Below are 25,025 nucleotides of genomic sequence, written 5' to 3' on the forward strand. Positions count from 1 at the left end.
CCAAACCTTCCTTTTTATTATATGTAAGTCACCCCTAATGTAGGCCCAAGGCAAACCAAGGAGCACGGTGCAGAGTATTTAAAAGGTAGGATGTGTACTGATATATTTTACATGTCCTGATAGTGAAATACTGCTAAATTCGGTTTTCACTATTGCAAGACCTATCTCTCCCAAAGAGTAACACGGGAATTGGCTTGAAGTAGTTTTTTTAAGTGTAATTGCCCATTGGGAGCACGTAGAGAGATGGAGTTTGGAGTCTCTGAACTCACAATTTAAAAATACATATTTTGGTGAAGTTAGTTTTTAAATTATAGATTTGAAAATGCCTCTTTCAGAAATTGGGCATTTTCTTTCTCAACTATCCTGTGCCTCTGCTGAATTTACACCTGGGTCATGATGACATTTGGACTGTGTGGGAAATCACTCTAGACTTTCATACAAAGGGAGATGAGGTGTGCCCTTGCATATCCTGATGGATCTTCCTGAGCTAGAGTGGTGGGAGGAGCTTACAGTTACACCTGAATACGGCTGCACCTGTCCTTACACAAAGCAGTCTCCAACCCCTGGAGTTTGTCTGGGGCCAGGGCAGGAAAGGCAGGGTTTTGTGCACCACAATGACTTCTCTGAAGTTTGCCTACTTCAAAGACAGAAATGGGTATATGTACTGGACCTCTGACTCCACAAAGTTAGAATCCTTTTGTGGTGAGGACATTCTGCCAGGAAGAAGGGCTAGATGCTGTAGAAGGGACTGCCATTCTGCCTGTTGCTTTGCTGTGCCTGGCCTGCTGCTTGCTGCCTCTGTCCTGGGAGTGAAAGGAATGGACTTTGCTTTCCACATCATGCTTCCCAAGGTTATCCAAGGGGTTGGACTGAGCTTGCCTCCTGTTAAGAAGTCTCAGGGACATCAAAGACTTCATCTGCCAGCACCTGGGCTTCCTTGCTGAGAGTCCTGACTTGTAAAGTGGTACCAAATCCAGTTCCTGGGCTCTTGGGAGTGAGTTCTGCTGCAACCAAGAAGAAACCAAGCACATATACTCCAGAGAGATTTTGGAATCAGCACCGCTGTCCGAATCCTCACCGTTGCCTGCACCACAGCCATGGTCCCCACTGAGTGCAACAACTGCAACCGATGTTGCAGGCCCAATGCCGCTGCGGAGCCTATGAAGCCTTACAGAGCGTGAGTCCCGAGTACTCTGAGTCCCGAGTGCTGTGACACCGACGTCCGTGACACCCAACTCCACCACAGCACCAATGGTGCGACTGCGACACTGAAGTTGACACTTTGCATCTTGACCTACTGGATTCATAGACACTGCTGGGTCGTAAGGAACCAGCACCTTGCAACCAACGCCATCTCACCTCCCCTGCAACCGTAAGGAACCAATGCCTTACCTCCCCTGGAACCGTAAGGAACCGACGCCTCACCTCCCCGGTGGCAGTAAGGAACGGACGCCGCACTGGCTCCAGCAACGCCCCACCTCCGCGACTCTGTGTAACGTCTTAGTTTCCTCATCGTTTACCAAGGTACTGTACCTGGGGTCCATGCAACTCTGTGACCAGCCCACACTCCCTCGCAAGTGGCACTGGACTGTTGGGAATGACTGTCAAGACGGTGTGATAGCCCCAGTTGGAGCTACTGCATTTTCAAGTGCTATACTAAGATTTCATCTTTGAAAATTTGTATCTTTGCTTGTGAATGTTGGACTTTTGTTGTTTTGGTCTTGTTATATTCAGATAAATGTTGGCTAGGTGGTGGTGGTCACAAATACTTTACACATTGCCTCTGAGATAAGCCGTACTCCTCATAACTGCTCATGCCAAACTACCAAGGGGGTGATCAGGGGTTTTTCCTAGCTGTGTGACTCCCTTACCCTGGCTAGAGTGAGGGTCCCTACTTGGACAGAGTGCCAATCACTGCCAATCAGACACCCCATTTCTAACACCCCTTTCACCGATCTACCAAATTTGCACATATGGTTTTACTGGCAATGTTTCCCACATTCTACGTCCGGAATGGAGGATCAGATTATGCTTAACTTTCCTCATTTGCTTTGTTCATCAACACAAAATTAACTTGAATACACAATGTCATAGTGTAGGACTACAACTTCAACGAGTCCTAGTGAGCTTAAACAAATGTCCACTATCCACAAGGAAAAGCACTTTCTCTGTTCACTGTTCAGCAGCCAGTTTACTACCTTTCCTGTGGAATCTTCTTGCTAGGGTTATGTGTTAAATATGTGATTTTATGAAAATGGGTGTTTAACAATAACTTTCCTTTAACGGCATTCGGAGAAGACTAATTTTTTGAGGTGCTTTGTCAGTTAGTTAAATACATGTTTTGAGAGGGGTAATTCAAAATCGAGTTCTGTTTCTCAACACTTCTTCCCTGCAGGACATGTTCTTCACCTTAGTCTCTTTGGCAGGCACCCAGAGGAGCACCACACAGGTAGGCCAATTTACAATTTAGAACCACAGTAGCCTATCTGCACTGCTAGGGAAGATGTTGGCACACAAGCCTGGTTATCTTGTTCATCTCCTCATCCATCTTCGGAGGGGAGAAGGACTTAAAGCTCACCGGGACCAACCACACAATAGCTGATTATTTAACAATTAACATTCCTCTCTGTATTTAAACACGACCCAGCACCCACTTTCCAGACACGCTCAGCCCAAATTTCATGTCATGCCTGACTATAGCTTATGGCGGCACTCAGCCTCAATTGACAGGGAGCATGACTCTGCCCCGATGGAGCCAGTCACTGGAGAGAGCCTAGCATATTTAAGGGCGTTTTAATACAATCTGTCCTGTCTCGTATATAAACTCTCTATAAGGCCCCACACAATCTCTGGTTGACAGTATAAATTACTAACTGCTTCAGGTCAACAAATGGCAGGGGTTAGAAGAGAGAGTATGGGTGAAGAGTCCCAAGAGGGGCAGTTTCTCCTTCCTCTTTACAAGTAATTTGTGGACGCAATTTACACGTAGTTCCAGAGCTCAATGTCCCAAGCTCTGGAGCCCTTAAGCAGACAGATACTGCTTCTGGCTGTGCACGTAGCATGAACCCCCTATACGTGAGGACAATGGCCATCTGAGGCCCCTTGTTCCTCAGGCAATTCTAGGAACACATGGCAAGGCCAAGATGATGTCCTCTCCTCAATCTGACACCTTGAAAATACTGAGGCAAGCTTTCTTAAAAGGGCCCACTAGAGCTTAGGAGGAATCCAATGACCAGGATTAACCTGTGCCGACGACAGAGCCATCCCCTACTGGAGGGCCTTGACAATGGAGAAGAAACTGGTGAACCTGACCAGGATGAGGACTCTGGGGATGAGCCAGGTCCTTACAGACCATAGAGGCCAGAAGGTGGCCCTAGACATCCCAGAGCGGAAAGCTCTCCTTGAAAGTTGCAGAGGGGGTAAAACAGCCTGATGGCATGTAGGACCCAGGGGACATTTATCAACTGTGCTCAGCGGAGTGGGCTCAGAGAAAGAAGGTAGCCCAGTACATGGTTAGTAGAATAAGAAATCCCACAGGCAAGGAGGTCAGGGGCAGCCTGAATGCCTATGACGATGTTTAGAATTCAGGTTGCTTTGACCCTCCAGATCAAAAGCAAAATGGCCACTTTTATCATAAAATTAATCAACCACCAAAAAAAGGGAACAATCTCTCCTGGAAAGATTGTCAGGCCACAATCCTGGAAATTTTGGGGGCCCTAATGAAGATTTTAGACATAGCTGAAGATGCTAAAGATACTGACAATTTAACATCTCCAGACATCTGTCCAGCATGCTTTTTAGGAAACATCAATTATGTTCTCTTAACGGAAGACAATACAACTTACAAATTAAAATTGATCCAAGACTGGGCAAGCTGGTCACCTCAAAAGCTGGACCAGTGGTAAAGAGGATCTTTTCGAAGATCCCTTCATTAAAGAATAGACCAAGTACCTGACAACCCTTCCTCTTGGACAAAGCTCAGCAGTCCATAAAGAAAGAGGGGCTGGTAGAGGCATACAGAGACCAGAAATGGTTTGGCGACTTCTTCCCACCCAGAGGTACTGACAAAGGAAGGAGGGGCTCCACGCCACAGCCAATGCTGTAGGAGGACCCTCAGGGTAGGGACTACCCCTTTTTCAACAAAGGTTGCAGGGAAGGCTGTGTCTGTGCTTTACAAACAGAGGGCGATCACAAGGGATGCTTGGGTTCTCTAAATGGTCTCAGATTTTCAGATTTAGTTCTGTGGTATTCCAGCTCAGGCAAGAAGACTGAAAGCCATTGTTTTTCCCAAAACAGACTAACACCTCATTACTCAAGAAGAACTCTCCCTCCTAGACGAGTAAGTGCCCAGTCCTCGTTGCAAAAAATGTGGGCTTTTGCACAATCTTTTCTTAGTAGAAAAGAAAGACAAAGGTTTCAGCCCAGTGGTCAACCTAAAATAATTCAACAAGCGGCTGGTTTACACCATTTTAAGATGGAGGGCCTCTCTCAGAGAGATTCTACTGCCCAACAACTAGATGATGCAATTGGAGCTGAAAGACGCTAACTTCAAGATCCAAATATTCTCACCCCATCGGAGGTTCCTTCAATTCCGGTGGGGCAGGGTAGTGTATACGTTTGTGGGCCTTACCTTTGGGCTCTCTTCTGCTCCTTGGTTCTTTACCAAAGTGTTATGGCCTGTACTGGAGCTACTCAGTTACAAATGGATCAATATTTATGACAACATTCTGCTGATGAGTCTCCCAGTCTTTGAAGCAATCTGAATAGTACATCGTACCTCCTTTAGAACTTGGGTTTCCTTCCAGCAAACCTCTCTTGGAAGATTATGGCCCTCATCAAGAAAGTTATGGAGAACAGTAGCAAGGGAGTACATTTCATTGAGATACCCAGCCAGAGTGGTCAGTTTTCTGGCATCTTCAATCTAGGCCATTTGTCCAGGGAGCACTAAAATATCAGGCCTTACATCGGCTGAAGATGGACTATCTCCAGAAAGGCCTTTAATGTGCAGAAGTGCACCTAACGGAGGAGGCCACAACAGAGATATAGTGGTGGTTATTCTACAGGAAAAGATAGAATGACAATGGAATTTTAATTTTCAGCTCAGCTCAAGACATGGTTTTTGAACCAGAAACAAGCCTTTCGGGTTGATGAGCCTACTGTGGAGAAGTAACCACTTGAGGCCCATGGTAGCAGCAGGAAAGGTGACTAAATATAAATTGATTTGAACTGATTGCAGGATCATGCTCAATAAAGAGACCCTCAAGAGACAGTGTGTCGGGCTCCATCCTTCTCAAAATGGACAACATATTGGCGGTCTGATACATAAAATGACTCAGAGGAACAAGGTTCAATGTCCAGGAGGACCTAACCAAAGACTTCTAATACTTCTGCCTAGACAGAAACATTTTGGTCAGGATGGAATACCTACCAGGAAAATTGAACCTCATAGTGAACTGTAACTCCAGGCATCTAAAGGATTTCAGTGCCTGGACGTTCAATCCCTTCCTCTTTCAAATGCCCAGGGGCATCATGCCTCAATCACCAACTACCCTACTTTTTCAGTTGTAGACAAGGTCTGCTGGCACAAGCATATGACACATTTATAAACAACTGGGGCCAATTTCTAGGTGCAGTGGTTCCCCCCTTTTTTGATTATCACCACAATAACTGCACAGGTCAGGAAGAATCCTGGTTTCCAATTCTATTTGAACTTTCTAGGGTTTATCCAATCCTACTCCCCTAGAGTTTGAACATGTTGACAGATGATGTGGACAACTCATGCCAGCTACTTCTAGATAAAAGACTCCGGTTGATGGAATTTAAGATTACTGGAGATAATGGAGTATCTCAGGCCTTTCAGAACGAGCTTAAGACCTCATTAGGCAGGCTTGGCAACACGGCTCCGCTTGGTGTAGATGGTCCTGTTGGTTTAAGGGATGTAATTTGGATCCCAAGGGGATAGATGTTGTTTATGTTTTAGATTGTGTCAGAACTGTCTCAACACAGTTTGGCTTATTGTACAATTAACATGTGCAGGTCAATGATCTCAATAGGTCATGAACGTTCAACGAGCTTCCAAGAGGTGAACATCCACTGATCTGCAGGATCCTTAGGGGTATTAGGTTATCTGTTCACCCGAAATCAAAGTACTTCCAGTTGAGGGACATCAATATGGTTCTACGTCTTCTTACTCTTGGCAAGAAAACAGTTTTTTTGTATCCAGGAAAGGGTTATCAGGTAAGCTAGAAATGTTTTTGTGCTTGATCTCATGTAAAAATGTGTCTGATATGAGGGCGGTGGATGTGTCATCCAAAGTGTACACCCCGGAAGAGGTTACATTTATGGTGTCTAGTCCAACACCTGGATGGCTCAGAATCGGACATTTCCAGACAATCTGAAACTATGCATGGTGAGAGGCATCAGGGCCTATGAGGCTTTGACCGAGGAGCTGCTGGTGCCAGGATGCTCCACTACAATAAAGAAACTTTTGAAGCTTGTATCTGAACCAATGATTGCTAAATGGGCTCATTGGGTAATGAGTGAAACAAGCATCAGTCTGTCACCTTTTGGAGTTCACATGGTATGAGGGGCTATGGCATATAAAGCCTTCTTAGCGGGAGAGTATTTTGAGGGTGGCAGACTGGTCATCAGAGTCAACCTTTAAGAAGGTCTACTTCAAACCAGTTAAAGGGTGCCATCAATGATAGTCCACAAGATTTAAACAAGCATAATCTGAGCCTCTGATCCTGACACAGAATATAAAAATTCCTAGCTACGGTAAGGGAAAGTTTCAATTCTATGAGGACACAAAGGAGAAGACTGTTGCACCTGGAATTGGACATTTTCAAATCCACACAAAGGGCTGAACGGGGTTTCGTCAATTGGTACAAGTAGTTCACATTGTTTTTTATTTTTTGCAGCAATTAATGATGCATATATTCTGCCTGTGAAAGTGGAATGTGATAACTTTAACTGCCCTTTGTTACAGTCCAGTATTCAGCACGCTTAAGTAAAGTTGACGAAATATGTTAGTATGGTCCTTGAATGTCAGAACTCAAGATTGCTTTAATTTTTAGGTGCCCAAATGAAGCAAGATTATCAGTAATGTGAGCATTTCAGTTTTAAGAAAGAGGAAGTGGCTTTCCTTGTGGATGTTCTGATGGGAAGATCGACATCCCTGATTGCTAGCCATTTGTTTTTGTATGCTAAGAATCAATGGATTTGTAATCCTACACCATGATATTGTGTTTTCAAGTAAATTTTGGTCTGGTGAGCGAAATAAATTAAGAGAGTTACACATAATAATCGCCTCAGGGTCCCTAAAATAAGTAAAGCTTTCCTTTAAGATAGATAGGACATTTTATATTATTGATTTCTTGGATCTAGGGTACAGATTTTTATTCAAGGACAAGAAATATCTGAGGGTCCCCAAATCATTACATGTCAGTACTGTGCTATCTATTATACCCAAATATTTATAGTGCTTTCAAAACCTCCCCCACAACCAATTCAAGTTATAAGCGCTGAAAACAATGAAATCAGCATGATTAACCAGGAGACATCTGTGATAACATTTGGGTACTAAAACCGTAGGTGAGGTTACCATTTTAGGAATTAAATATGAAATTATTATATCATATATATATATATATATATATATATATATATATATATATATATATATAGATAGATAGATATATTAAAAAATATGTTTTTGAAACAACATGAACAAATAGTAATTAAGGCCGCTAATGAAAATAAAACGTTCATTCTTCAATTGGTAAATAAAAGAAGTATTGAGAAGAGAGCAACACATGAGAAATATCATTACAAATTGACAGTTGTAGCGTTAATAGCCTAGCAAATTCAACTAGAAACCACTCTGTAATCGATGTTTATTATTTTAATACTAATATTAATGCAATATCCACATCTGTTGTGCAAACGACTCCCCAAACAAAAGGCTGTTTATTTTTATGCTGTATTTAAAGTCCTCGGATAGAAAAATGGAACTAAGGCTTCCAGCTTGCTAAACTCGCATCAACTAAAAACCAAAGCATCATTTAAAATATCAGGGAATAATAGAGAGTGTAATTTTTGTTCAAGCACAGCTTACTGAATTCTGCGCATAAAATGACATTTGATGAGAGGCATAAGTTTCACAGTACAAACTCATTCACGGGAAAGCAGTGCACTTAAAAATATATCTCCACCTTAAGAAACCAAGACAAGCAAGACCGCACTTAAAAAAGTCCATTCCTTTGAATTAGGTAACGCAGTGAAGCATCCATCACGCTAAATTCCGTGCATTCAGTTTTATTTTTCAATTAATCTGCAAGCATTTGCTTTTATTTACTCTAAATTCAGCTTATGTTTCTAAATAAAACAGTTGAGTAAGCACAATGTTTGCAAATGAGCCACATAATTAATGAGAGCACGAGTAGAGAAATGAACATGATTTATTAGATATCATAATAGAAAAGGATAATGCTATCTCTTGCCACGTGCTTAATGTAAACTAAAATGCTGTCTCTCAACCGAAAACTGACTATTTGGGAGGCAAACACACAAACTCAACCCACAACATCCCCATGCAACGGAGCTGAGATGGATAACCTTTCCCACCCTATAAATGTAAGAGGAAAAGCCAGAATATTCCGCAGCTTGGCAGCCCCTGCTATTGCCATCTATACACCCCTAACTGCAGTCTGACTACTGCATTTATACCTCACAGAGCCGAGGAGATGGCTCAGTGAGTTTCAAGTTAGTCACTGGGATCTACTGTGACCTGCAGATCACACATCTGAATCCCAGCAAGCCCAACTAATCATTCCATTATATGTCAGTGAATTGAGTAAATCTTAGGTTTTGTAATACTAGTACGGCAACACTACACACAGCAGTTAGAAACAGCCGAAATACAGTATGAAGCATTGTTTAAAACCAAGTTATTATCGTCACTGCGAAATCCCCACACTGGTGATTTTTGCTCTTAGTAAGCATATTTGATGTCAGAACCATCCATTTTTTTGCTATGTTCTTCAGGATTCGGAGACATTAACTCCACGTTCGATGTCAAAAATGTTTTATGAATTCAGTTCTACTAACGTGAATTATAAGTAAGTGCCAGTGATCTCTCTTTACTGAAGCAGTAGCTGATATGTTGTACTAAAGGAGCCAATCAGTGCTGTGATCATATTTCAGGGGGAGCTAGGACTGGGTACATTTACTACTAGGACAGACCTGTCATTTGAAATCCTCCAAAATGATGTCTAGCAACCGCTTTGAACAATGTCTGCCCTTTATCCCTTAGACGTCCTGTCTTTCACCTTCCAAAGAAACCGACGGAGGAGTCTTGCCGTCCAGACAAGCTGCTTAAAGAAACCCAAAGTGAGGTCGCAGTCATATCTAAAAACAATCTATGTGTTTCTTCAAATTTTTCTTGGTATGTGTGCTACTGGAATTACAAAAGGTAAACAATACAAGTTCAGCACAATTAATGTTTGCAGCAGTTTGAGTTGTAGGATTCGAGTGTGATGTCATGAAGAGACTGTTGGAGTAGCTCGTTTCTGATGAATGCCTACCTCATAGGTTTCTGGGGAAGAGAAAATACCCACAATCTAAAAGTGAACTAAGGATAATGTTCAGACATTGCTTAAAGTGGCCTCTAGACACAATCATGGATCATTTTCATTGAGAGCTCTGTTCTTCCAGTAAATTAACTCATTCCTAGACCTACTTAAAATATCATCATAAACGGGGTAGCTCGAGTAAAACATTACCATCAGTGAAGCGCTGACGTGTAGAGCATATTAGGGCTTCCAATTCTAAATGTGAAGCTTTGTCAATCTGTATAGTTGAGACGCTGGTCAGAAGCCGAGTGGTTACAAAGAAATGTTTTAGGGGGAATGGAGGGAGAGTGAGTTGTGAACTCTGTTGCAATTTGAGGTTGTGTGCAATACCAACAGAAGTGGATGATGTGGTATTCCTGTTTCTGTAAGGCCAGCGGAGAGGATCCTCATAAATGAAAGATAAGCATCAAGACAAGAGCAGCAAATTTCAAAACAAATTTATGAGATAACTTACAACAAACAGATTTATAATGCCCTAAACTGATGTACAACAAATTAACCAGTCCTTTAATATTCTGACAAGTGCAATGGGAATACTTTCATATTCTGCGTTGTGAACGGATGGAGGTGAGACCATGCAGCTGCCTGGCATATTCTAGGACGTGACTACGGCTGCTAACACAGTGGTAGCAGCTTTGGCCCTGGGAGTACAAGCTCACAGTCCTTCAGGGGACTGCTTCCTAGCCAGTGCGTACAAGTTCTAATTATGGAGTACAACCCAGTGGGAGATGGTATACTTCTGTGCAGCTTTACCTTTTTTTTTGATCCAGCATACCCCACAAAAAGCTGATTGTCCACCCGGTGTCCTTTAATACAATCTGTGTAGAAGCTTAGGGCTCGCTTGGGGTCCAAGCAGTGAAGTTTCTCCTCCTCCATAGAGAGGTGAGGCTGAGCATAAAAAGATGGCACGGTGATGGCAAGGAGAAGAGGGGACCATATGTGGGAGCCCTTTCAAAAATCACATCAACAAGTGACTAAATGAAGGCTGATCAAGCAACCGTAAAAAGGCTAAAAGGACGAAAAGACGACCTTTAATTGAGCCCAAAGCAAGACCTTGCCAGACAAAAGATAAATCATAGGAAGTCATACAGTTTGGCCTTGTAAGGATCAATTTTGTGTTTGCAATAACAAACCACAAACTTGTCCCAACGACAGGCATATGCAGTTTTAGTTGAGGGTGTTCCTGGCTGCCAAGATATCATCAACCACTTCTGGAGGAAGGTCAAAGGTGTTCAGCTGTCACTGCTCGATCTCCATACATAAAGGTGGAGACTGTGAGGGCCAGGGTCCAGAACATTGCCCTGTTGCTGCAATAGCAAATCCTCCCAGAACGGCAGCCTGGTCAAAGTACAGAAGCTCTAGCCCAGGAGTTCTGGATACCATAATCTCTGTGCCTAGTCCAGAGTCACTCAGATGACTTTGGTCCGGTCAGTACTGATCTTCATGAAAAATCAGCGCAGCAGTGGTATTGGAGGAAAGGCATAAAGGAGTCCTGAGTTCCACTTGGAGTGAAACGCGTCTCTGGGCAAAAGACGTCTAAGAAACGCCAACTCAAGTGCTGACTTTGCCTGTTCTCGGCAGTGGGGAACAGATCGAGCTAAGACTCTCCCCATTCATAGAAAAGGTCTTATGACACTTCTGGGTGTAAGTGTCACTCGTGATCAGCGAGGAGCAGATGGCTGAGTTTTTCGGCCCGGCATTTAATGAGCCCACCAGGTGGTTCACCACCGTCCAGCCATTTCCAGAGGCGCAAAGACTCTTGGCACAGGGTCTGTGACCCAAACCCCACCATGTTTGTTGCAGTACCACATTGCAGTGGTGTTGTCTGTGAGCATCTCTACAAGCCTCCATATGATGGAAGGCAGGAAGGCTTTAAGCGTCAAGCAGGTGGCCCTCAGCTCTAGAAGGCGGATATGGAGCTGGGACTCCACCAGAGACCAGAGGTCTCGTATCTCCACCTCTCTCAGGTGGCCGCCCAAGCTCAGAAGTGACACATTTGCCACCACTATCACCTCTAGATGGGAAAATGCTCTGGATAGGAAAATGGGTCTGCCGCTGACCCAATCATGGTGATTGTAGATCTTTCGTAATCTTCTCCAAAATCTAATTGTAAGGGAGAGGTCCCCTTGATGTTGAGCCTACTGAGACTTCAGAACCCACTGCATAGCCCACATATGTCACCTGGTGTGCTCCACCAGGAGGATGCAGGAGGCCATTCGTACCAGAGTCAACCTCACTGAAATCCAGGAGCCAGTCTTAAAGATCAGGATCATAGCCTGAATGCCCTGGGCTTTCTTTCCTGGGGTAAGGCACAAAACTGAATTGTGTCAGGAATGTCTCCAATGAAGGGGAGAGCAAGAAAAGGAGTCAGGCTTGAGTTCGGCATGCTGATAGTACATACGAAAAATGACAGTTGGTTTCTTGTAGTATGAAGATGGCTGACAACTGCCTGGGGTGAGCCTGCCATCAACAGCCGGGGGTAGGTAGAGGCAGACTGACACCCCTGACCTCCAAAGGTGTGCTGCCTCCACCACCATCACTTTCGTGAGTTGGTGAGACCAAACTGGAGCACAGCGAACTGAAAATGTTCCTATCCCACAATGAACCAAGGGTCGTGCAGATGGCTCAGAAGGGCTGGAATATGGAAATAGGCATCTTGCAGGTCCTATGCCACCATCCAGTATCCGAGGGAAGAAAAGACCTAGACCAGGGTGAGCATTTTGAATTTCTTCTTCTGGAGAAAGGAATTCAGAGCATGCAGATCCACAATAAGTGGAGACCTCTCGCTATCCTGGGCACCAGAAAGAAGCCGAAATAACACCACCAGCATACCTGTGGCACCCTCTCAACAGCCTCTTTGTCCGAAAGGGCTTGCATGTCCTGCCGTATAATGGAGGGGTGGTCCTTCGGCAGTCGCTGGGTTAATGGTGGAAGGTGCGGCCAAGAAAGGAAGTGTACGGCATTACCTTTGTGGACAAACTGCAGGACTCACCTTTCCAACATGATCGCTTGCCAACCTGGCTAGGGTGGGTGGATTCTACCTCCCACCAGTGCACAGACGATGTAAGGGTACAATGAAGATGTTTGCTGGGTTGGGCTGTGGGGAGGTATGTGCAGGGTGGTTTATTGAGCTGTACGCTGACCTTGATTGTGGGGGTAGTGGGCCCCTTAGCATCTCCCACAAAACTGCTGGGTTCCCTTCTGGGGCAGGACAGGCAGCAGTAGGGGATGCCTCGGTCAAAGTGGTGAAAGGAATGGTGGAGTTGGTGCAGCTGGCAAGGTAGGGCATAGAGGCCCAGTGAGAGAGCAGTAACCTGCTCTCCTTGAAATGTTCAAGGACAGATTCAGCCTTGTCTCCAAATGGGCAAGTCTCATTGAAAGGCATGTCCATCAGAGAGGACAGGCCATTTTTCTAGAATCCAGTTAATGGAAGACACAAATGGCGACGAACTTCAACACCTACAGCCCATCCAAATTGTGACGGCCTTCCGCAACACGATCATCTTGAATTGTCTGTGAAAGAACAGGGTGAAAGTCTTCTGGTACACCAGAGAGGACTTGTGCCACTGTGTCACAGAGGGCATAAGTGTGATCACCTAACAAGCAGCAGCCAGACATTGATCGATCTCAGAGCCAAACTAGCTGATGCACAAAGTGCTTCGCAAATGTCTCCAATTGCTTTGATTTCCTATCAGAGTGAGTGGTAGGGAAATTGTTGGGGTTGGTCCAGGTGGTGTAGGCCTGCAACACAAGGCTGTCTGAAGCAGGGTGTTATAACAAAAAGCCTGGGTCGCCTAGATCAGAGCGATGGCACCTGGCAATATGCCTGTTACCAAGGGACCCACTGCAAATCTTGGTCCAATCCCTCAGAGTCTATTAGGGCCTCACTGAAAGAGACGAGGGGCTCAGAAGCAGTCTATTCTGGTTGCAGGACCACAGTCAATGTTTGTTTTTATGTTCATGGTGGGGAGTTGGAGGTCAAGAACTTCAGCCACCCTACGCATAACCATGGGGTAGAAAGCACTTTCTTCTGTGGCTGGGCGGGGAGAAAAGGGCTTTCTCTGTAGAGGTATCCATCCCACTGGAGATTGGAAACAGGCACTTAGGTCACATTCATGTGCGACTTCAGTGGAAGCTGAACTGGCATCGAAGAGGGCAGTTGGAGCACCTCTTCAAGCAGCATGGTCGGTGTTGATGTACCCGGGGCCTGGTATGGGCACCAACACCACTGTCTGAGTTGGAACTGGGTGGTAAAAGTGCTTCACAGGGTACAGCCGAGGGCAAACCTGCCAGCAGTAGTCCAGGTGGAAAGCCTCTAGGATGTGTGAGGTCCAAAGTTGCACCAGACGGAGTCAATAGGGATCCAAAGATCTAGAGAATAGCTGCACAGAAGTCTCCTAACTGGTGCAGTGTGATTGAAGGCTCTGTGCACTCTAGTTGTGCCGGAAAAAGCTCCAAAGGAGGACTTCTACGAGAGTGGGAGTGAGACGGTTGGTGTCGCCCACATGCTTCGTCTGGAGAGTGGGAATGGTGCAAAGGAGCAGAAGTCCACTTTGACTTTGTGTTTTTTGTGCATACGAGAAGATTTGGAGCATGATGGAAACTGGTCTCTAGAGCAGATCCGTCGACCCTGGAAACAGGTGTGGGACCCGGTTCGAGCCCTGGATTTGGAGTGAGACTTTGAGCGTGCCCGACACGGTCTTCCTGTGCTTGGTGACAAACTCTCACCTCGCGTTCTGTGATGGCCTTTGGGTTCTTCGAAGGACAGCCTCTGCAGGTCTTGCAATCACAGCCCGACCCCGGACACCACAGGCAACCTGTAAGAATTTGTAAGAGTCTATCACCAACATCTTCTTGCGACAGTCCTTACAAGGTTGTTTAAAACCTGCTGCCTTGGGGAATTATATCCCTTGTAGTTATTTTCTGAAGATCAATAAGCCTAGACTTATCGATGAACAACTTTGACCTCCCATGAAATGATATGATTGTAAATGAGATGGTTCAGTGACCCTGAAAACTAGATGATTTACTTTGAGTGGAAAAATACAAAGCTGGCCTATTCCCATTACACAAAATTGTGTTTGTGCTCTTGAAAACTTAATATTTTGTAAATAGGTATTTATGCAACGTGCCACGCATTTGTTTAAAGGACTGAAGGAAATATACTTATCTTTCTGTGCATTCAGAAATAATAATTACTTGATTATGTAAATAATAATAATGTATTCCTTAGTCAGAGATCAGGCTAAGTTAGGAGCAAGCAACTGAAGTTGGGTTTCATTAGAGTACTGTCAGTGTTTTTTTTCCACATTAAGTACTCCTCTATGATAAGCCAGCACTTCCCTGATCTTTAAGAGGTTTTGTTCTGCCATTAATCATTATATTAATTACAGGACTAAATAATGATCATTTTTATAGGCCCAGCTGATCGTAAAAAGGGGCTCCTCTATGCATCTCTCTCCACCTAAATAATAATGTTTTGGTTATCTTTGAGATTTCCTTACAACATCCAGCTGTGATTTGTAGTCTACAACACTTCTAAAACGAGTGACCAAATAAACTCATGAGGTTGTCTCCTCTAATCTTATATTTCCAAGAACCAGACAAAATTAGAAGTGTTCTTTCAAAATCTAAAACCTTTGTTTTGATAATACTATACTGTTATCATCTACATACATTTAGGGCTTTTTTATGTTTAAACTGTGAATTGTTCATGGTGATTACAACAGTATCCGGTTACTTGCAAAATTATATTTACTGATTTAGTCTTTGGAGGATACTCTCTCTTCAGTCGTCAATTTCTCTGGCATATCAGGGATGTAAAGACTTGAAGTAAAAAGGCCAGGTATGCAACACTAGTTTTTAACTATTATATGTTAATCTCTTCAAGTTTGAGTTATTTTCCTGTGTTACACACTTGGTCCTTTTGGGTGCAGAGCAGTTATTTGGAGCTTGGCAGAGGTCACTGGTCCTGCTGGATTCATCACTGTTCTTTTGCAGGTTCTTTGAAGCAGGAGAAATGCTCGTAGGGCTGGGGGCAAATCAGTTGTCGTCTTCCTTCTTCTCTGCAGGGAGTTTCAGCTCAGCAGTCCTTCTTCTTGTCAGGTCGCCAGGAATCTAATGACTTGGGTTCAGGGAGGCCCTTAAATCTGAGATGAAGGGGCATTTTAGGGGTCAGAGGACAGACGTCAATGGCTGCTGTCCCTAAGGGTGGCTACACCCTCCTTTTGCACACTCCCTTTGGGGAGGGGGTACCAAGCCTAATCCTAATGGTCCCTGTCCTCCAAACCAAGATGGAGGATTCTGCAGGGAGGGGTCGCCTCAGCTCTGGGCACTTTAAGGGTGGTTCTGGCTGGGTTGGTCACTTATCCCTGTTTTCCCTAATTTTCCCGCCGGACTTGCTGCCAAAAGTGGGGCTTTGTCCGGGGGTGGGCAGCTCCACTAGCTGGAGTGCCCTGGGGCACTGTAATCTGAGGCTTGAGCCTTTGAGACTCACCGCCAGGTGTTAGAGTTCCTCTAGGGGGGAGGTGTGCACCTCCACCCAGGACAGGCTTTGTTTCTGACCACAGAGTGCACAAAGGCTCTCACCCCATGTGGTCAGAAACTTGTCTGAAAGTGGCAGGCTGGCACAGACTGGTCAGTCCTACACAAGCAGTTTGGCTAACATACAGGGGGCATCTCTAAGATGCCCTCTATGTGCATTTATTTTTATTATATCCCACACTGGCATCAGTGGGGGTTTATTGTGCTGAGAAGTTTGACATCAATCTTCCCAGTATTCAGTGAAGCCATTATGGAGCTGTGGAGTTTGTAATGACAAACTCCCAGACACATACTCAGTATGGCTACACTGCACTTACAATGTCTAAGAATGGACTAGACACCACAGGGGCATATTGCTCATGCAGCTATGCCCTCACCTGTGGTATAGTGCACTCTGCCTTAGGGCTGTAAGGCCTGCTAGAGGGATGACTTACCTATGCCACAGGCAGTGGTTTGTGAGCATGGCACCCTGAGAGGGGTGCCATGTCGAATTTGCCATTTTCTCCTCACCAGCACACACAAGCAAGCTGCAAGGGCAGTGTACGTGTGCTTGGTGAGGGGTCCCCTAGAGTGGCATAATACATGCTGCAGCTCTTGGGGACCTTCGCTGGCCACAGGGCCCTTGGTACTAGGGGTACCATTCACAAGGAATGTAACTGTGGGCCAGGGTTGTGCCAATTGTGGAAACAAAGGTACAGATTTTGGGAAAGAACACTGATGCTGGGGCGTGGTTAGCAGGATCCCAGCACACTTTCAATCAAAGTTGGCATCAACACTCTGCAAAAAGTGTGGGTGGCGGTAACCATGCCAACAGTGGCACTTTCCTACACATGGCTATTACAAGCAACATGGAGCAAAGCAGATATTAGTTGATGGCATCAAACATGACTTTCAAATTCACAAATGCACAATACAAGCTGTTCTTTTCTTCAGGTGCCTGGATAAGATACACTCTGGTCAACAGCTGATGTGCTCTGGTGGATCCTTTCTAGGTGCATGAAGGTTTTAATGATACGTGATATATGTTCAGCAAATAGAATTCTTTCTGAACTTCTTTTGAAAATGGGGACAATTTGCCTACTGTAACCTAGATCTTTTGAAGAGTTCTGAGGAAATCTCTAATTGTCCTGAAAATTGGAGCATCAAGACTCCCAAAGTCTTCCCAGGTTTATATTGCTCTCACATATGTTAGCATATAACCTCACAATGTATTGCCAAGCACTGTCTTCAAATGTGCAAGGTGTCCTTTATCAAATGCCATTTGAGAAACAGTTTGGAATTATTATCTGCACATTATTTGATGTTTTTTTTTTTTTAAACAAATACAAATTTCCTACCAAGTTTTCCCCAAACAAATACTCCGTAACTGTTAACATGGCTTTACCAAACACACATTTTATTTGATCCCTCTAATAAAAACCAAACTGCACTCAACCTGACAAACTGTGCTCTTCCAGGAACATTTACAGAAAGAAAATCTTCAATGCCAAACACTTCTCTATCAAAATGGAAAAATGACTACTATCCTTCCACCAAGCTATTGAGTCATAGACCTGGGCAGTCTACCTCTAGCCAAATGCAAAACTACAGAACTCTCTCTAACATGCCTTCCAGCCAATCTCACCCCTATAGAAAGACTACCAACTAGTACAATTTCGAGGAGCTCATTCTGACAGACATTTTAACACTATTTTCTAACATAAACCCCGGAGCAAGTTCTCTGATGACATTACTTATGACATGTCCAAGGACCTTAGGTCCAATTTTATGCTTTCAGATACAAAACTCATCAACATCTTACTTGACTATGGGGATTTCTGCCTGATGTAAACCTGATCAAATGACTCCTAAACAACACGAAACCACAAACTATTGACCATCAAATATTATAATCACCGTTTCCTGAGCAAAGAGATGACTAATTGACTACCTTTATGGAAATCCAAAGACCTGCATGTACAAATAGGTGTCTTAAGTCTGCAGTTGATGTTCCTTGTACAACTGCTTGGTTCAGCTTTTACCATTAAAGTAAATAAAGGTTACACCTACTTCACTCATTACCATATTTTGGCATATCCTTCAATGTGGTTACAAATGATCCAATACAATTAGAGAATCACAGAATCTGGCAACTGGGATATTCAGATACGTGTTCACATGCATTTCCTATGTATGTAAGTACGCCACTTGGTTTATATTCTTTCTCTCTGGTGCCATTAACAGAGTATATGCACATATTATCAATCCTTGCCTTTGACACTGATCTCCCCTACTATCAATGTATAGTCATTAATATGTGATTTTTCTCTTGTTTGATATGTTTCATATTTACACTTTGAAGAAATCATCTAAACTAACTAACCTAATGAAAAAAACATTAAAGGAATTCAAAGGAGATGGGGGAACTTTTGATGAATTTCCAAATCAGTCCATAATCACTTGTCATTCACCAGGGGAAGACCACCAAAATGTAATTTATTCTAAAAAAAAACAGTAAATCTGAGGCTCTATATTGGCCTCATGATAGAACAGCAGCAAACATTGGGCCATGGTGGTACAGACTGTGGGCGAATGTTTCAACCGTAAATGCTGCAACTTATATGATTGAATGCTTTGCTGTGTGCCACCTCATTTCAACATTTTTAAAGTAATCAACATGAATGCACAACACACAAATTGACGGTAGTGTGAAGGATTAGATTTACTGAGTTAAGATCATAATGGGTATTTATGAACAAGCAATGCTTTTTTTCATTTACAGATAATCAAGTGAGATGTTTTATAACTATTGAAGATAAAGTAGGCAACCTCTCTTTACAGAAGGAGTTCATTATTAGAAATATATTTGAAATTGATAATTTTTAAGATTAAATTTTGATCTGAATTGGAAAAGCAGACAGTTTTTAGTTGTGTTTGATTATGAAAGAGAACAATATCATAAATATATGAAAAACAAAAGAATGCGATAAATCTAGCATTAAGAAATACAATGAACACTATTTTGAAATGTAAATATGGTAACTTCCAGTGTGACCCCCATAGTTATAAAACGTTCTTGTAGCATTTCTTTTGCATGCTTATCTTCAAACAGATGTTATCTAGAGCTGGCATTTTAATAACCAGTATTCAAAGGTTTTACCTCTTGGCTAGACTCAGCCACTCCTTCCTGATAAAATTAATAAAACAGAGAAGAAACAAATATATAACAGAAATTGCATAGCTGGTCTTTCACCTAATGTTATCACAAACTAGATACATCAAAGAAACCGGTGAGGCTGAGGATAAGTCAAAATTACTTAATGCTATTTCTGAAGGTGTTTTCACAAGTTGGTGAAATGTTTCCACTGTCCATTACCAACGAGTTTTGGTTACCTATGGATGGTGGAAGCTCCATGTCAGCTTAAGGGTTTTGGTGGCTCAGGAAAAACATATTTTAGGATCCTGGTACTTAACAAATATGAATTTAATTACCCACTTCAAGCCTACATGATGCTAAGCAATGCTAAATATGCGAAATTTGAACAAGGTCATACAAAAACAGTTGGAATATGTCATGACCAAGACTTCAAAAGAGGACTGGGCGGGCTGTAGCAGGCATCGGGTGTTTCCCCAGGAGGCTGGAAGGGTGGAGGACAGTTTTGCAATGGTGGGGGCTGGTTTTGTTCGTGGGGGGCAGTTTTGCAGCGGTGCTGCAATATCAGTCTCTAGTAAGAAAAGCAGCAGTGCTTCACACTTGCAGCCCCCCAAATACTCCCCATCCCTCCCCCACTGAGGGCTGGTCTGACCAAATTGCCAAGGCTGCTTTGGGTTCCCGGTCCGGCCCTGCTTCAAAAATCCTTAATATGACACTGGTTTTGAGAAAAAGAGTTAGAGGTAGCAGCAGGAAGAGAGGGAGAGAGGTCTAGATAGAGAAATAGAACAGACAGAGGTCAAATATAGAGAAAGCTAAGTTACCTGGGGTCCTTGGGAGGTGGGGGGTCCTGGGCAACTGTTTACTTTGCTCATGCTCTAAAACATTTTCTGTGAAGGCTAGGCTTCTCATGAGTTATGGTACAGCATTTATATGTCAAAATTAGAAATCCATATTATCGAGTATCTTTCAAACATTGCTACCAGTGAGTAGAGGGCTAAAGAGTGACAAAGGGGAGGCAGAGATAGATAGAGAAAGAGAGAGAGAGAGATGCCATAGCATACAGTTGGCAACAGCAACTATGAAGTTATGGTTATATCCTGATTTCCACTGAAAATCATTTTTTGTTTGCTGATAATGTTGGCACCGCTGGACGAATCTACACAAAGCATTTCAATCAAATAACTAAGTGACTATATTTCAGCATGACAAGATTCGAGCATAGATGAAGAGCAAACATGTTTCCATCTCAAATGGATAGAAATAATACTGACAGAAAATGCACTGCATAATTAACATTTTGCCAAATAATTCAGAAAAACCGTGCTGCCAAAACTAGTCCTCCAAGTCACCTAGTCTTACTAACCCTGATAATGCTACAGCTCCAGAGAGGTGTGGGGCCTGACATTATGATTATAAAATCTGGATTTCACAAGCCACTGTGAAATATTTCAAATATTTCACAGTTCTGGGGAAAATATGGGTTTTCTACAAATGCATTTTGTGCAATAATATATACATGTAGAGTGAAAGAGTCCTGCAGTACAAAATGTACAATCTGTTAAATGTTTCCTGTTTGAAAATGTTTCTGAATGTTTCTGACTAGAAGTCAAATTATAAATAATGACAAAACCAAGATGTGACTCACAACCATGACTAACAAGAAAAATCCATACTAATTTGGTGCAATGCCCAACTCCTTCCACCTTTCCGGCGAGTTAAATGTCATATTAGCCTGCACATAGTTACAATGTGCATCTAACATTGCGAACATGATCTGGGCGCCCAGGCCCTGGAGCAGGACCCTTTCAACTTGATTTGATGTTCTGGGGAACGTAAGGCAAAGCGGCGATTCTGGGCTAATTAAAGCGGCCTCCTCGGGATCATTAAAAAAACGCTGGATCAATAGCCACAGCCTGCAGCCTCCACATCCTCTGACTGATGTCACGACGAATCTGAAGGTCAGCTTCCAAAGGAAACTGATTACTGCGGGGCTCTTTCTGCAGAAACCGTCGGTTTTTATATAGGTTGAAAAGTCGTTCTAGCGCTGAAAAATGGGCACACAAAGCACATGTGCGCGTCTCTGCTCAGCAACCTTGAAAACAATACGGAAATGTGCATTTTCTAAACGTGCAAGGCTGGGGCGTGAAGAACTAGAACATTAAAGGATTTTTTTATTTTATTTGTGTAATTTAAAAACACTTTTGGCGTAACAAGGATAATAAAAGTAGCCCAATGCCACATTAGAGAATGCATGCTAATAAACACTGGTTTACTCATTTATTAGTGCAAGACCAAATTCCATGTTAACAGAGTACAGCGTGTCACAAAAATGGAAATAAATAACATATTACAATCTGCGCATCTTCCTATTTACAGAGCACACAGGCAGATGCATATGATGTAATGTGCTATCTATTGCTTGACAGCATGACCCACTGAGACTTCATCCTCGAGTCCTGCCTCGCACCACGCAACGAGGGTAATAAACAGCTTATTATTTACTATATATCCACTCTCGTACTTACCTGTAGGCTAGCGCCAGGGCCCATGCACTGGCCGCACAGTACAGACTGTCTTGAACCTTCGCCTTTTTACAGTCACCAGCCGTCTCCGTGGGAAAGAGCCCGGTCGTAGGGCTCTGGAAGTTCAACACCGTCGACTTAACTGTGAAAATAAACAAAAAACGTCAATGAAAAAGAGCGTGTATTACAAATGATCTCCCCTCCGTCCTTTATTGCCACATCCAGAACATTAGAAGTGAAAAAAATAGTTAGTACACATAGGACTGGCCTGCAGGAATAATGTTTTTTATCGCTCTGCTTTTCCTCATTAGAATTCGCTGCAATCCCTCCGAGCAGAACCAAGGCCCTGAGAAGACTACCAACAACCTCTGCGCAGAAGCATCCAAGATTAGTCACTCTGCGCCTTTTACCTGCTAAGTGATCCATGTACATTGCATATTCCATGCCTCTGGCTCTACACATTTTCATTACCACCGAATACTTAAGGGGTTATTTATTTATGCAATGTTCAAGGGCGGGGAGATACCAGGTGTAGAAAACAAGTGAAACGGTCCGGTAGCTCACTGTGACAATCAGCGCTATGCAGCAGTATGCTTCTTGGCACTAAGGTGAGGGCTGATTCATTAGAGCTGTGGATTGTTACACTGAAGGCATTAGATGATGAAGTTACAGACTGTCCATAAGTCTTTGACAGCGCAGCTTTCAAGTTGTCTGAAACGACTTAGCCCCATGTGAAAATAACCTTGCTAACAGCTTCAGCTAAAAAATCCAAATAAAATCGTTCAACAGTGCACGATGCACTCAACATTCAATGCTGCACCACAGAAGAGGAGTGGCGACAAGGATGTGCCTGGGGTGGAGAGATGGCTAACAGCAGCGCGGATTCCCACTCCCAACTCTTCGAAGTAAATTGAACTGTCATCTACAGGGAAGGAGAAAGAAATGAATTCACAAAACGATGAAATGTGTCAGATCAGGCTAGTGAAAGAAATGCTGCTCCTCGGAGGCGCGTCTTCTGGTTTAACAATATTTATGCCACACTTCTATACAGAGCTATCAGTTTATTTTCCATTCAACTGCAGAGCGCGAATCATGAAACTTAGGTGACAAGAGGTGGCTACTTTGAGACTTAAGACAATAATAATGTGTACAGCCAGCTCTTCAGGCAATCAGCACATTCAATTATTGTATTATTCAGGGGTGGCTCCTCCGCCAGTAGCGGCAGCTGCAAAACCTTTACCAGAAAATGTTTATTATTGTTTTCTTGTAAAGGGGCGGGGCCACGGGGGTTACGAGCTGTGAGGGCTCACAGCGCATGTATGTTTGGCCGGCCGTCTCAGGCCGGCTAAACACACATGCGCAGCAGGCTCTCTCCAGCCCAACAGCACAGCAGCCAGGCTGGAGAGAGCAGGCACAGGCTCCCAGTCTGCCTGTGAGCACTCTGGCTGGGTGCTCCCAGCCAATCCTGACGCTACTCTGAGCAGCGCCAGGATTGGCGCAGGGCAGGCAGGGAACCTGTGACTGCAGCAGAAGAGCGGCGATCAAATTAAGTGTGTTTTTTAAAAATTATTAATTAAATGTTTATTCCCCCCTGTGCGCCGCCCCACCCCTTCTGCCCTCCACGAGCTGCGACTGGTGGTATTACCCTTTTGTCTCATAAAGGGGACAATGAAGCAGTGATCAGAGCATGAGATTTTAAAACGAGACCTAAAACGGAGAAACTGGCATCCATGCACAGACACTGGAACATGTTTCAAAGTCTGTCCTAAAGTTGAAGGTTGCTAAAATGGTACATCCTAACATGATCAGTAGATACATTTATCTCAAATAAAGAATGGCTGCCCACAGATACATCAGAAATAACATATTTGAGACTTTTTTTTGTAACATTATTTATTTCAATATGAAGAGAACTAATGTTTCAAATAAATTATTTTGCGACGCGATTTCATATTTTATTAATAAAGACAACCACATAAATTAAACTATGGGTTTAACTTATTATTCATTTACTTAGAAAATTCATTTTTCCAGGTTATAAAAGCAAGATTGTCCAGATGCAGCTACTGTACGTACAGTGACATTTCATAATGTCTAATCCACTTTTCAGATTCTCTTCACAACATAAAAATTTGATTTATCAAAGAAGTATATAAGGGAATTTCATGCAGCTCTCCACCCACTGTGTTGCAGTGCTTCTTGGCTCAGTTTGTTCTCTGTCTTGCCACATTGGGCATTCCATAACTTGAGACCTAACACACTACAGATAACTACCAATCTCTAGTCCAGCACTGCCCACTGAATTCAAATCAAGATAACAGATACCTTGTTGGTAAGGCTACCTGTGTGACCAGGTTCAATCAACAGGCCAATGACACTGGTCGGTCAGAACAAAGAAAGGTGCCCAAAAGAACTTTAGAAACATACACATTTGGAACTGCGCTAAACACATACTTTAGTATAATTTGACATCTCCTCAGACTTTATATATCCAAACAATTATGATGTTACAATTTCTTCTCTTCGTTAAAAACTCACATCCAAAGGGTACTCCCTTCATGTACTTTCATTCCCACAGCTGTTCGAATGGAAAATAATTTCTACCCCAACCTATAAATTTCTTAACAATCCTCACTATCAGCATCGTTCTTTCATCTTTCCAACCATTTTCTCTACTGGCATCTCGGTCTCCCCATTGTTTTCCTCCAATCAGTTCAAATCAGTGGATGACTGGAGAACAGCAGTCAAACACACAGATGTGGTGCTAAGTAATTTGTAAATCGCCTGGAGTCACGTGGAGCAACCTGCAAACATCCACAACCTGCAAACATCCACAACCTGCAGTGAGAAAAAGTTGAGGAGATGGCTCTATCTATAAATCACACTTCTCCTGGACTTAATCTGGGCATTGACCTAAAGGCAATAGGAAAAAAGAGGGAGGGTCTACTCCGCATATGTTGAACGGTGCCTGACTGCCAGACCGGCTGCACACCATAAAAAGGTAAGGTGGGTGGATTTAGTGCTGCCAGAGCCATATGAAATTACTCAAAACATTTTGCTGAATTGTGCAGTTAAGTATGGTAGAAGCAGCATGCTGGGAGGTGGCATAATCTACCCCAATTAATAACTATTCAAGTATTATTCCAAACTCCTCAAATTATTCTGCAAATTCCCACCTGGCAATTACTTGTATTC

At 43.3% G+C, this 25,025-nt stretch overlaps 1 protein-coding gene across 3 annotated transcripts in view; it reads right to left on the bottom strand.

Annotated features, from left to right (window-relative positions):
* Nucleotides 1–25,025, bottom strand: part of PHKB (phosphorylase kinase regulatory subunit beta) — a 1,122,330-nt gene that overhangs the window by 906,993 nt on the left and 190,312 nt on the right. For all 3 annotated transcript variants that reach the window (XM_069216595.1, XM_069216596.1, XM_069216594.1), the window contains one exon: nucleotides 21,834–21,972. In XM_069216595.1, the coding sequence (XP_069072696.1) occupies nucleotides 21,834–21,972 (139 nt within the window). The remainder of the gene's footprint in view (nucleotides 1–21,833; nucleotides 21,973–25,025) is intronic.

Source organism: Pleurodeles waltl, chromosome 12 (genome assembly GCF_031143425.1).
Source record: "Pleurodeles waltl isolate 20211129_DDA chromosome 12, aPleWal1.hap1.20221129, whole genome shotgun sequence".
Classification (NCBI taxonomy): Eukaryota; Metazoa; Chordata; class Amphibia; order Caudata; family Salamandridae; genus Pleurodeles; species Pleurodeles waltl.